This window comes from Anomaloglossus baeobatrachus, chromosome 8, assembly GCF_048569485.1.
Source record: "Anomaloglossus baeobatrachus isolate aAnoBae1 chromosome 8, aAnoBae1.hap1, whole genome shotgun sequence".
NCBI classification, from domain to species: Eukaryota; Metazoa; Chordata; class Amphibia; order Anura; family Aromobatidae; genus Anomaloglossus; species Anomaloglossus baeobatrachus.
Window position 1 is genome coordinate 179,860,073 of NC_134360.1, and position 15,067 is coordinate 179,875,139.

The window sequence follows — 15,067 nt, forward strand, 5'->3', positions numbered from 1 at the left end:
CACTTACCTGCCCTGCGACATCGCTCTGGCCGGCGACCCGCCTCCTTCCTAAGGGGGCGGGCCGTGCAGCGTCACAGCGACGTCACACGGCAGGCAGCCAATAGCAACGGAGGGGCGGAGATGAGCAGGATGTAAACATCCCGCCCATCTCCTTCCTTCTCATAGCAGCCGGGACGCAGGTAAGGTGATGTTCCTCGCTCTTGCGGCTTTACACACAGCGATGTGTGCTGCCGCAGGAACGAGGAACAACATCGTACCTGTCGCTGCACCGGCATTATGGAAATGTCGGAGACTACACCAATGATACGATAACGACGCTTTTGCGCTCGTTCATCGTATCAAAAAGGTTTTACACGCTACGATATAGATTGCGACACCGGATGTGCGTCACTTTCGATTTGACCCCACCGACATCGCACCTGCGATGTCATAGTGTGCAAAGCCTTAGAAGAATTCACAGAACTCACCCTGCAAATCAGAAGGGGATTTAAAGGGAACCTGTCAGCAGATTTGGGGCCTATAAGCTGCAGCTACCACCACTGGGCTCTTATATACAGCATTCTAACATGCTGTATATAAGAGCCAAGGCTGCTGTGTACACCAGAAAAATCACGTTAAATACTCACCTAAACGGCCGATGCGGTGCAGTTGGGTCATATGGGCGTCTCCATTCTACGGTCCCGGCGCCTCCACTTTCGGCCATCTTTGTTGTCCTTCTTCTGAAGCCTGTGTGCATGACGCGTCCTATGTCATCCACACTCACTGACATTGAGGTCCTGAGCAGGGCAGATCAAAGTATTGTAGTACGCCTGCGTGGGACCGACGAGTGTGGATGACGTGGAACGTGGCATACACACAGGCTTCAGAAGAAGGACGAAGATGGCTGAAAGAGGAGGCGCCAGCAACGGAGACGCCCATATGACCCAACTCCACCGCAGCGACCATTTAGATAAGTATTATAAAGTGATTTTTACGTTCTACACAGCGGCCTGGGCTCTTATATGCAGCATGTTAGAATCCTGTACATAAGAGCCCACTGGTGGTGGCCACAGCTTATAGGCCCCAAATCTGGTGACAGGTTCCCTTTCAAAGCTACAAAATGATGCCACAGCCACACAGTATCGGGGAGATTGGTTTTCCGGTTTGCTGTGGAGGAGGCTTCAGTGGAAAAAAGATCTGTAGATGCCGAAGACTTTATAAGAACATCTGTATCAAAAATGGCCAACAATAGATGCATAATATTGCTACGTAGAGCAGGTCCATGTATTACGGTGGACTGGCCCCTGCAGGGGACACAATAATCAGCTGTATAATCCCCGGCCACTAAGCAAGTTTCCTTTGTTTCTAGGAGGCAATAAGCAGATTACTGGATTGATCACAGATTAAAGAGCTGTTTCTGCTTTAATAGGGTCTGTCAGCAGAAAAGTACTGTGCAAACCAAGGATACATAGGCACTTGGTGCACCCTTGGGGTGGCCGAGAAATTCTGTGCATGTTACCAGCCACATTCTTCCCTCCATCGTCGTTCTCCTTTGGCTCCTATAAAGCCAGATTGTCACGGATCAATGAAGCAGGCAGACAGAAAACAAGTAGGTGTCAAAGGGGACTGCTCTGCTCTGCTAAGGGTGCACTAAGCATGTGTGCTTGGTTTGAACAGTCATTTTATGATGATCCTCTCGGTCCGATTTTCATCCAGAAAAGATGGTTGAGTGTCATGCGTATACCGTCCCATATCTCATGTGAGTGTGCACTTATTTACTCCCCTAGAATCCATATGATATGCGCTTTTTTCTCAGCAGCTATTATCCCACAATCATTTACAGGACCATATACAGTATTTTATGCTGCAGAATGGTCATGTAGCCGAAAAAATCAGACGCCGTACAGATGGTCTGGGTTTTTTTTTCTTCCATCCATTGACGAGTCTCGGCCGTGTTATCCGCCCGTACACAGCATAAAGAGATGTTTTTCTCAGGCCGAAAATAGGTGAGAAAAAAAAAAAAAAAAAACAAGAAAAACAAACAGATCAGCGCTGACTCATTGATTAACATTGGTCTGAGTGCAATCTGATTTTCTTTTTCTTTTTCATTTTTTTAGCATTGTTTTTGCCTTGGTTTTATGCAAATTCATGAATAATGAAACTCTGCTTTCACAGTCCCAGCACAGCCTATGAGACCCTGAAATCTCATATACACACATGCAAACACACACACGCGCACGCACACACACACGCGCACGCACACACACACACGCACGCACACATGCACACACACACACATATGCACGCGCACACACACACGCGCGCACACACACATGCGCGCGCACACACACGCGCACACATATGCACACACGTGTGCACACACACACGCGCACACATATGCACACACGCGTGCACACACACACACACGCACACACACACACACGCACGCGCACACACACGCACACGCACACACACGCGCACACACGCACACACGCACGCACACACACACACGCACACACGCACACACACGCACGCACGCACGCACGCACACACACGCACGCACGCACACACACGCACGCACACACATACGCGCACACGCGCAGACACACACACACACACGCGTTTCTTTCCTGACTGCTTTGTCAGCCTCCTTGGTTTTTGCTGCTTTTTTGTGATTCATTATTAGGTCTTCAAATTTTGTAAATAAAACAGTTTTGACAAAAAGAAAAAATGAAACATTTTATCGCATTACATCACACAATATCAAACACAAATAAGCATGAGCATGTCACTTATTTGCAGCGTTTTTGCCACAGTTTTTAACCCTACAAGTCATTGAGGAAGCGCAAAAAAAAAAAGCAGTTAAAAATACGCAGCAAAAACACTGTAAAAGCCACACCAAAAACGAAGAAAATCACAGGGAGACTTCCTGCCACAAACAAGATAAGGCTTTGCTGCAGAAAAAAGGAACCAAAAACACCCTGTGTGATCATAGCCTTAAAGGGAACCTGTCACCAGCTTTAGAGCATATAAGCTGTGGCCACCACCAGTGGGCTCTTATATACAGTATTCTAACATGCTGCATATAAGAGCCCAGGCCTCTGTGTAGAACGTAAAAATCACTTTATAATACTCATCTAAATGGTTGGTGCGGTGCAAACTGGTCAAATGGGTGGCTCCAGTCTCCAGGTGCAGCACCTTCCGGCCATCTTTGTCCTCCTTCTTCTGAAGCTTGGGTGCATGATGCGTCCTACGACATGCACATGCGCCGGAATTGGGGTCCTGCGCAGGCACACTTTGATCTGCCCTGAGTAAGGCAGATCAAAGTATTGTAGTGCACTTGCGCAGGACCTCAATGCCAGCTAGTGAGGATGAAGTAGGACGTGTCATGCACCCCGGCTTCAGAAGAAGGAGGACAAAGATGGCTGAAAGAGGAGGCGCCGCATCTGGAACCACCCATTTGACCAGTCTGCACCAGAGCGACCTCCTAGGTAAGTATTATAAAGTGATTTTTATGTTCTACACAGTGGCCTGGGCTCTTATATACACCATGTTAGAATACTGTATATAAGAGCCCACTGGTGGTGGCTGCAGCTTATAGGCCCCAAATCTGGTGACAGGTCCCCTTTAATGTGAATGCACATACTTCTCGCCTCTGCCACCATAAAGTAACAATCACAGCTGACCATCTGTAGAAGGACTTACTGGCGTTTTTTCCAGACACCTTGTACTCCAGCTCCTGCACTTGTTTCACCAGCAGGGAGATATGCTGCAGCAGGTCCTTGTTCTGCAGGAGCAGCTGGTGCACTCTGGCCTGGGACTCCAGCCGGGCGGCCGCTTCTGCAGACAGCTGGTCCTTCAGCAGATGGACCTGTAGAGCACACCACATTACTCTGTGCACCTTGTAACAGCGGTAGAGCTACGGTGGAATGTCTCGCTCTTCTCTTACCTGGGCAACAGCTACTTGTGTCTGCTGCTGCTGTTGCTGCAGCTGCTGCTGTAGTAGCTGGATCTGGTGGTGGACGGACAGTGCGGTGCCTGGGGAAAGCTGGCTATCGGAGGGGAGCAACATCCTGGGAGAGGCGAGGACTTTATCCTGAAGAGAAAAGACCACGTCAGTAAATGAGACCTACAACTACCACTGCGGCCTTTAAAAGTGATAGTCCACCTTCAGAAACTAATGTAAAAAAAATAAAAAAATAATTTGTCCTCAGAATTTAACACCCCCAAACTATTTATATGTGCACATGGCTCCTTCAAAGATCAGTCCAGCAGTTTTGTTACACGGCCAGTCCATTTCTCCATTACTGAGAAATCAGGGTTTGAGTTGATATGAAAATGAGGCTGAAGAGCTATTCTGGATCTGAAGCCTCCGTCACTCCAGCTCTACTCCAAGCCTTGTTTCCTCCTCCTTGACTGACAGCCTCTGTACTATGTGACTCCACACAAAGGAGCAGTCAGTCAAGCAGGAGGAAGCAATGTGGGGAATAGAGCTGGAGTGATGGAGCAGCAGTAATTTTACATGGTGAATCTGTTCCACCATTCATGAGAAATTAGGGTCTCAGTTCATATGTAAATGAGGCTGAAGAGCTATTGTAGATCTGAAGTCTCCGTCACTCTAGCTCTACTCCAAGCCTTGCTTCCTCCTCCTTGACCAATGGCCTTTGTGCTATGTGACTTCAAGTAAAGGAGTCGTCAGTCAAGCAGGAGGAAGTAATGAAAGGAATAGAGCTGGAGTGACGGAGGCCTCAGATCTACAGTAGCTCTTCAGTCGCATTTATATATCACTTACAGCAAAGAAAGACAGCAGATATAAACCGCCAAGGCCAAAAACTAATATTCTAGCAGGATGCAACTAAACCCTCACTAAGTGGAGGCATCACAGGTGCAGGAGGAGCAAATCACACACACTTCCAAAACATGGAGGGGGCCATTGCTGGATGATAAAATTGCCCACAAATAGCTTGTATAGAGCGCTGTTCACACATGCAGATGCACAGTCACAAGCCCACAGCCTATTAGGTGGCGCCCATACTATTAGATCAGGCGGGCTGCCAAGCCGTACTCCATCTGTGCACCATACAGGGACAGGAACTCTAATATGCAAGGCCTAACAGAAAGGGGCCTGGCTGTATCCTGTACAAAAAATATGAGGTTTTAATTGGATTATGGCCAGAATACGGAAGCCTACAACCCTCGTCACGGGACCTCATGTTTGTAGGTCCCTACACTAAATATAAAAATAGCAACAGAGGAATAAAAATCCTCCAAAAAATACCAACTAAAACCTCATTTTTTTTTTGTACAGGATGCAGCCAGGCCCCTTTCTGTTGGGCCTTTCATATTAGAGTCCTGTCCTCGTATGGTGCACAGTTATACCATCCAGCAATCGCCCCTCCATGTTTTGGAAGCGTGTGTGTGATTTGCTTTTCCTGCACCTGTGATGCCTCCACTTAGTGGGGGTTTAGCTGTATCCTGCTGGAGTAGTAGGTTTTGGCCTGGGCAATGTACACACTGCTGCCTTTATTTGCTGCAAGTGCTTAATCTTTGGTGGATTTTTATTCCTCTTTATTTTGCTATTTTTTTGCATTTACATATCAATTCAAGTGCTGAATTCTCAGTGATGGAGGAATGGAGTGGCCATGTAAAAGGTATTGCTGGAACAGTCCTTGAAAGAGCCACATATGCATATAAATAGTTTGGGGTATGAAATCTGGTGACAGATTCCCTTTAAAGGGAATCTGTCACCAGGTTTTGCCACCTAATCTGAAAACAGTATAACATAGGGACAGAGATCCTGATTCCAGCAATGTGTCACTTAGGCTAGTTTCACACCTGCGTTGAACGGGATCCGTAGCATTGCATTGTGTGACGCATGCAACGGATGCGTTGCATATAGTGGCACAACGCATGCTACAGATCATACAAAATAACGCAGTCCGTTGTAGTTTTTTTTCCTTGACTTTACACATCTGAGCATGCGCAGTTGTGTAAAGTCAGGTGCGTTAACGGAATCCGTCAAATGACGCAATCTAACGGAATCTGCCACCATAGGCGTCCATTATAAAAACAACGGACGCCTAACGGATTCCTGCAGATTGCGTTTTTTTTGACACTCCGCCAAGCGCAGAAAAACGTTACATGCTGCGTTCCATCCGCCCGACGCAGCGTCAAAATAACGACGCTGCGTTGTCCAGCGGATGCAACGCAGACACTTGCGTTACAGTGCGTCGTCCATACAAGTCTATGGAGAATAGCGCAGAGCGTTAACGGACTGCACTATTCTCCATAGTGACGGACTGCGCTGAACGCAAGTGTGAAACTAGCCTTACTGGGCTGCTTAGTGTAGTTTTGACAAAGTCACTGTTTAATCAGCAGGAGATTATCATTAGAGGACTACTTGGTGTGCTGCAGGTAGTCCAGCATATTCATGAGCGCTGTATAACTGCTAGATCTGCAGCAGAGAAAACATTGATTTTATCATAATGAAAGCAAACAGCTCAGTAAGTGACACATCGCTGGAATCAGGGTCTCTGTCTCTACATTGCTACTCTCAGATGGGGGAGCAAAACCTGGTGACAGATTCCCTTTAATTGCTTATTTTTAAGATCAAAGTGATTTTGGAATTTGGGTAACATTGAAAAAAATGTTTACATTTTGCATCGTTTTGCCTTTACAGGCTCTTTGTTTCACTGCACTTTCAACTGCGAAGTGGTTTGTGATGATATTCCACTGACAGGAGGTCAGAAAAAGAGAGATAAGAATTACCTACTCTCCTGACAGAACGTGCTCACTGACAGCTTCTCAGATACCTCACTCTTCAGTCTGCAGTAGCCCGTGCAGTAAAAAGGCTAGAGGCAGAAAACGGTGCAAATGTGTTAATGGAGATCAGTTGGAAAACTCATTTTTAGCCCTAAATACATCCATTGAAGCAAAAAAAATACAAATAAAGTTTCAAAAGATGGACATCCCCTTTAAGCACTGAAGCCCACGACATTTATTATCTCTGTATTAAATTTTTTCACATGATAATGGGAGATAATGGGAGAATTTTTGATTCTAAATAAAGGCCCTTCCAGGGGTTCTATAATGTAATATGTAATCTGCCTACATTTTACGCTCACATGGCTTTTATTGTAGAAAACAATGTATCGGCTGCTTTGTAGAGAAGGAAAAAGAGGACATCGGACGTACAGGCTATGCTGCGGCATTCGGTGAGGGGCTGGTGTGTAATGACCATCTTTGTACAATGCTGCAGAAGCTGTTGGTGCTACATAAGTAGCGAGGAAATAGGATAAGTGCTATCTGCACGGAATTGGAGGTATATTAAAGGGAACCTGTGAGCAGATTTGGGGTCTATAAGCTGCAGCCACCACCAGTGGGCTGCTATATACAGCATTCTAGAAAACTGTATATAAGAGCCCAGGCTGCTGTGTAGAACGTAAAAACGACTTTATAATACTCAACTAAACGGTCGCTGCGGTACAGATGGGTCAGATGGGTGTCTCAGTTCTCCAGGTCCAGCGCCTCCTCTTTCTGCCATCTTTGTCATCCTTCTTATGAAGGCTGGGTGCATGATGCGTCCTACGTCATGCACACGCGCCGGTATTGAGGTCCTGCGCAGGCGCACTTTGATCTGCCCTGAGCAGGGTAGATCAAAGTATTGTAGTGCGCATGAGCGGGACTTCAATGCTGGTGAGTGTGTATGACGTAGGAAGCGTCATGCACCCAGCCTTCATAAGAAGGAGGACAAAGATGGCCGAAAGAGGAAGCGCTGCATCCGGAGAACGGAGACACCCATCTGACCAGTCTGCACTGCACCAACTGTTTAAGTGAGTATTATAAAGTGATTTTTATGTTCTACACAGCGGCCTGGGCTCTTATATACAGCATGTTAGAATGCTGTATATAAGAGCCCACTGGTGGTGGCCGCAGCTTATAGGGACCAAATCTGGTGACAGGTTCCCTTTAAAGACCCCAATAACATAAATGACTAAAAGGAATTTTCCACGTACCTTCTTTTCATCAGGACAGTCGCTTTCCCTTTTCACTGCATCCAAATCCGTAACTCCACGATTAAATTTGGGACGCTGGTCTCCATGCAGAGGACTGTCCAAAGCGTCGATATCGGTCTCGTCAGCATTGTGATCCACGCTGGCGACTACATGAGTCACTGGAGGGAAGACGTAGAACACACATCAAGGGAAACACAGGTATAGGAAGCAGGTCAAACCACTATTCTCAACAAGTAAACCAAAACTTGCAGATCAGTGATGGTCCAACCACTAGGACCACTGCCAATCCCAAAAACAAGACTCTAGAATGCTTTGTAGGAACAGACGGTGGCCCCCCTCCCTATTCACTCCCCGTTCGCTCTCTGGGGGAACTCTAGCCTCTGCTCTCTCTTTCAAGCCACACATCCAAGCCCTCTTCACCTCCTGCCACCTCCAACTCAAAAATATCTCCCGGATTCGTATGTTCCTTCCCAAAGAAGATGCAAAAACCCTAGTACATGCCCTTATTGTCTCCCGCCTGGATTATTGCAACCTCCTGCTCTGCGGCCTCCCTTTTAACAGTCTCGCACCCCTACAATCTATTCTACACTATGCTGCCCGACTAATCCACCTGTCCCCCCGCTACACCCTGACCTCTCCTCTCTGCCTATCATTTCAGTGGCTTCCCACTGCCCAACGACTCCACTTCAAAACCCTAACCATGACCTACAAAGCCATCCACAACCTGTCTCCTCCTTACATCTGTAACTTAGTCTCCCGGTACTTACCTGCACGTAACCTCCGATCCTCAAAATATCTCCTTCTCTACTCCTCTTTTATCTCCTCTTCCCAGCATTGCAACTAATATTCCTCCCGTGCCTCCCCCACACTCCGGAATGCTCTGCCACAACACATCAGACTCTCGCCTACCTTGACAAGCTTCAAAAGGAACCTGAAGACCCACCTCTTCTGACAAGCCTACAACCTGCCGTAACCCTCAGTCTGATATAGCGCCGCACGACCAACTGTACCCTAACCTACTGTATCCTCACCTATCCCTTGTAGACTGTGAGCCCTCGTGTACAGGGTCCCCTCTCCTCCTGTCCCAGTCTGTGCCTTGTATTGTTTATGATTATTGTACTTGTCCCTATTATGTATACCCCTATCACATGTAAAGCGCCATAGAATAAATGGCGCTATAATAATAATAATAATAATAATAATCATATTATAGGGCACCAGACTTTTTCTGGCAGCTGTAAAGAGACTAAATGGAGCAGACGAGCGCAGCCATTGCTCTGAGGGGCATTAACCTGTGGTTCATAGGGACTCGGACCACTACGACCACCACTGATCCACAGGTTATCTTTCCATATTGGGAATAAACTCTTTAATGCAAGGAATGAGAATAATCACAGCAAAATATTGAAATTTTACAGAATAAAAATTACCAATATGTAACTATAGATAATTGCCACACCATGTTTAGATACAAGTATATGTGGCTCCTCACACTCTCGTGACACTTACCGGGCACGCCGGAGTCATCCGTGCTCTTCTCACTCTCGATATCCTCGCGTCCATCCCCGCCTTGTTCTGTGTGCTGCAGACTCAGCTTGTGGCAGACCTCAAATGCTTGGCCCACGGTCCGCACAACTCGCATGGCTTGGCTCTACGAAAAAGATTATGTAAATGTAGTATAACAAAGCAATGAATGTCGGGAGGGTTCCTACAACTCTGTGCAACGTGTGAAGGATAAACGTTCACTAGGAGATTGTGCAAATTCACTCACTACACAAGTGCCAAGATGCAAATAACAGGACGTTAATTAGCCAGGGTTAGGTGACCCTACAGGGCTAATGAGAGGAGGTGCAGGGCGACGGAGGACATCCACTACTCTGGATTTTCCTGGTTGCATGTGTGCCAAGGTTTTCTTCCCACCATTCTGCATTTATCCGCTCCAGTCACATACATTAACCACAAAAAGTTAGGGATATTTGGCTTTCTGGTGAAATTTCAGGATGATCCTAAAATGCCCCTCTAACCTTTTCAGGTGACCTTCCTTAAAGTTTTGAATGCACATGTCCAACTTTTTTTCAGTACTTTTTGCACAACTTGCTGTTCTCTAACAAGGAGCTTAATGGCAAAATTCACAACAGGTGTTTGATCCATGAATCGCCCAATACATTTTGGGGTTCAATTAGAATTGGTGTTAATTGGGCCTCCTCATGATGCTGTTCACATTTTGACATCATGAAACCAGGATGACACCTAACAATTGATCTGCAGTAGCTTGCATTGTGAGGCTTCAAGCAGGATGTTCTCAGATGGAAGAGGCCACTGAGCCTAGAGTGTCACAGAGTGTCATCAGCAGGTTGTTACAGAGATACAGAGAGACTGGAAGATTCACAAAAAGGCATTGAAGTGGACGTCCTTTGGCCACATCACACAATGGTGATTACTTCATTGTGAACAATGAACCAGATGATGAATTACACACAACTCCAGGCACATTTAAGGGAGGTGAGAGGCAACCCAAGTGTCATGTTAGACCTTTCTAAACCATTTACATCAGGGTGGTCTGTGTACTAGAAAACCTGCAAGGGGTACATAACCACACCACCAGGCACAGGCGTCATCTACACTGGATGAGGGACCAGGGGATATCAGTGCTGTTCAATGATGAAAGTCAATTTACGCTGAGCAGAAATGATGGTCGCCAACGATGTTGAGACATCAAAAGCGCTATGCATTAGCCACTGCTGTCACCAGACACGCCTTTGGTGGTGGTGGTGTTACAGAGAGGGCAGGTGTGTCAAGTTACTACAAAACTGCCCTACACTTTGTGAATTGTACAGTGACAGCCCCTACTACTGAATAACGTCATTAATCCAGTCATTGTGCCTCTCCATGAACAACACAGGCCTAATTTAATCTTCATGGACGACAACGCTTCAGCTCATCATGGTTGCATCATTAGGGAACGGCTGTTAGATACTGGTGGAGCGGCCTGCACTGTCTCCAGACCTGAATTCCATAGAAAACCTATGGGATCAGCTGAGTCGCCATGTAGAAGGTCGTAATTCTGTACCCCAGAACTTCAATGACCTGAGGGCCGCCCTTCAAGAAGGTTGGGATGTCATGCCTCCGCAGACAATATCTCCACTTGTGACTGTCAGGAGATGTCGTTGTCAGCTGTAATTGGTGCTGAAGGCCACATGCCCAAGTTGTTAAAACACTGACATTTTGGGGCGGTATACCCAACCATTGTTGTTGGTTTTTGTTTCAAAAATTCTTTGAGATGATGAAATCCCCATTGATGCTTCTACCTAAATGCCCGACTATCATGATAAAATATCCCCGTGGCATGAACTTTTTACATTTTCCATAAATTTCACCCAAAAGCCAAACATAACATTTTGTGAGTAGTATAAGTGCAAGTCCCCCATTCCGAACTCTGATACAAATATTGATCCCTGGATTGTGAAATCTTTCTCAGTTGAGGCACATCAGAAATTACTGAATTTATATTAATTTCACTGTGTACAATATAGTACGTGAACAGGTTGTGCCTTGTACACATAGATCCCTTTTTTGGGACGGTAGTAGGCCAAATGTCAAGACTGTCCTTTATTAAGGCACACCCATTAAAAGGACAATCCTGACATTTGGCATATTACCTTTTGGGAAAAAAAAAGTCTACAGACCCACTAAAATGTTTTTAGTGCCCATGATAATCAACGGGGTCACCTCTGTTTCCATTTTTATAACTGATACAATGAATCTGTTATTCTTTTTGTTTGTTCCTAAAAGGGAACGGGTAGACCAATTGTTTGAATGTACAGAAGAGCCTAGAAGAATGCAGAAGAATGGGATGATGAACCTTACATGGGAGCCGTGTATACAAGTGGAAATATAGTTTGGATTTAGAAAAACCTACTAACCATGCAGCGAAAAAAGAAAAATAAAAGGTGTGTAATATAGCGTAGTGAATACCGCTCAAACAGGGGGTGTCGGGTACACATGCTATCATTAAAGGGATACCCTGATCTCAACCTTATGGCGCCCAATCAGTGAGCTCAGCTGCTCAGCCGACGCTCGTGGCACGAGTCGCTGAGCCCAATAATTAGCTGCAGTGGTCATGTTTGCCCCAGTTGTGACGTCACCGGTGCAGCCCATCAACAAATACCAGAGCAACTGAGGCAGCGCTGGACCTGGGGAGGGTGAGCAAGAAAAATGTTATCATCTTTAGCTACCGAAAGCAGAAATTAAACCCCTTTTACGGGTTCATTTTTTTCCATAGCATTATTATAAATAGGACAATGGCTCTTGGCTCTGTTCACACCTTTGAAGTATGTAACTATATACTCACATAGCTGCATATAGACGTGCAAAGGGAAAAAGGGATTTAATTAAAATGATCTGGCGCTGCTCGCTAAAATATCTGACCCCCGCACAGAACAATGTGAAAAACAAACTTCGGCAAACACAGATTTATTTTAGCAGCGACCCGGGAGACTTAAGATATTAAATTCTCCATGGAAACTGGCAATAATGAAATAAGGGACAACAATGTCTTCCTTTAATAACTGCGGATCTCCTGAATGCTGAACTGTACACATCAGGAAGCTGCAGCGGAAAGGCCATGAGCAACCAGTTGGCAACTTTATAGAGAGGAAGAGGTGAGGGGAACAGCTGGAGGCCGGCGCTTTGTATGCGAGTAGCCAGGGGAAGCCGAAGCTATGGCCGCTCATTAACGGCATGAAAGGCTTTGTAGCCGATGGGCAGCCGCAAAAGCAAGGAGACCCCCAGACAGAAGACTGACTATATACTGTGCATACAGAACACTGGGAATACAGCTACTGCCAGTATACATGGGTTACTATATGGCCATATATATTATACAAAACAGTAACCTGGAGCCAAAAACAACCAAAATCCTTCTACACCCCAGGTTATGACACAGACATTTCCCTTTAATTAGTAGCAATTAGTCATCTTGTGTAGACTTGGCCATGAGAAGCAAGAAGAGCCCGTAAGAAAAGCCCACACGTGAGTCTATGTACCGCTGAACATTTAGGGCATGTTCTCAAGGTTAATTTTTGGCACTAATTATTAAAGTAAATCAACAATAAGAAGCCCATACATAAAGAGGAAAAAACAGGATGGGCACGTGAAGCACCAGACACTGAGTGACAGCGTGTATTGTGTAAACTGTCAGGATCCTCCTCAATTGTTGGAGAAAACAGACACTCACGTGACTACCAATATGAGATTTTATGATTAGATTCTCATCTGCTTCTCTCAATAGTACATGCGGGCAGTCACGTGACTGGCCAATCTGGCTATGAAAGGCAATCTGTCACCAGGTTTTTGTCCCCCATCTGAGCGCAGTATAATGTAGAGACAGAGACCCTGATTCCAGCGATGTGTTACTTTTTGAGCTGTTTGCTGTCATTTTGATAAAATCAATGTTTTTTCTGCTGGAGCTCTAGCAGTTATACAGAGCTCAGGAATATGCTGGACTACCTGGCAGCACGCCAAGTAGTCCTGTAATGATAAAAATCACTGATTAATCAGCAGGAGATTATCAAAACTGCACTACAACCTGCCGTAACCCTTGTCTGATACAGCGCCGCACAAACAGCTCTACCCTCACCTACTGTGTCCTCACCTATCCCCTGTAGACTGTGAGCCCTCGCGGGCAGGGACCTCTCTCCTCCTGTACATGTCTGTGCCTTGTATTGTTTATGATTATTGTACTTGTCCCTATTATGTATGCCCCTTTCACATGTAAAGCGCCATTGAATAAATGGCACTATAATAATAAATAATAATAAGCAGCCCCGTAAGTGACACATCAGTGGATTCAGGATCCCTGTCTCTTCATTATGCTGCTCTCAGATTAGGTGGCAAAAACCTGGTGACAGATTCCCTTTAATGAGAATCCTGACAATGTGCATACTGCACATACATTTAGCTAAAACCTGGAAACCCTTTAAACTAGACCTATACATATAAGTGCCTGAACCAGGGGAAAAGTTCATGAAAACTTATACAGTATAGGAAGTAATACTGGGAGGCACCAAGGCAAAGGAATAAAGCAGAGAAGGGCACAAGCATGGCAGAAAACGGCCCCAGGAACAGATCACTGTATATGTATATAACATGGGCAAACTGGGGGGGGAGGAAAGAGCACCCTTTCAAAGACCTGCAAAGTGTCATAGAGCTGTATTGCATTACCTGATGTGAATGCATTTTGTGTTTATCTGCGGTTAAATTTTCAGCTATATAAAAATGCACCAAATCCGCGATGTCCAGTACATGCTGCCTAGTGCATCAAAAAAATGCCCAAACCAAATCTCATCGAATGGAATACATTTTAAAACATTGTAGGTTTTAAAGAACATCCGGCAGCAGAAAAAAAATAAAAATAAATCACAACGGAAAATGCCTGTCTGCATCTGGCCTACAGGAGGCCAACCTGATGGGCCACTTGTGCAACGTCTTCTATAGAAAGTATTAGGCTCAAGCCCAAGAATCCGGCTCATAGTCTGCAGCTCACACCTGCAGGCGGCGGCTGGGACATCACACATTGCTTACATTTTTCATATTTAGGTGAATCACGTTACAATGTTTCTACTTTGGTACAACAAGCTATACTATATAAAACCCTTTCAAATAAAATTAAAAAAACAACAACAACAACTAAGCTGTATTTTCTGTAGCCACATCTCTACATAAATGGAAATATCATCTGATTGGATTTATTAAGAATAAATCATTTTATAACAGATATTTACAAATAAAAAATCAAAACAATCATTCCCCATGGGAGTCCTTGGGATGTCTTCATCTGGTCATTTGTTAGAAGTTCTATCAAGTCTTCTTTATGGGTACAAGGGAGAGACAATAACGAGGCGATTAGTGGGGTCTGGCAGCTTGGAACACCAGTAATCCCAATGACAGGGCACTGTGATGCCCACTGGTATATAGTGGTGGGCACGCATGTGTCCCACCACTCCACTCATTGTGTAATGGTCAGAAAAAGCCAACAGTCCTATAGAGGAGGAGTAGAGCGGGGGCGCACATAC

At 45.5% G+C, this 15,067-nt stretch overlaps 1 protein-coding gene across 4 annotated transcripts in view; it reads right to left on the reverse strand.

Annotated features, from left to right (window-relative positions):
• The window catches only part of NOS1AP (nitric oxide synthase 1 adaptor protein), a 167,742-nt gene that overhangs the window by 58,259 nt on the left and 94,416 nt on the right, over positions 1-15,067 (reverse strand). For all 4 annotated transcript variants that reach the window (XM_075322266.1, XM_075322267.1, XM_075322268.1 and 1 more), the window contains exons 6-9: positions 9,504-9,645; positions 7,995-8,152; positions 3,929-4,075; positions 3,685-3,850 (exon numbers count right to left, since the gene is read on the reverse strand). In XM_075322266.1, coding sequence (XP_075178381.1) covers positions 3,685-3,850; positions 3,929-4,075; positions 7,995-8,152; positions 9,504-9,645 — 613 coding nt within the window. The remainder of the gene's footprint in view (positions 1-3,684; positions 3,851-3,928; positions 4,076-7,994; positions 8,153-9,503; positions 9,646-15,067) is intronic.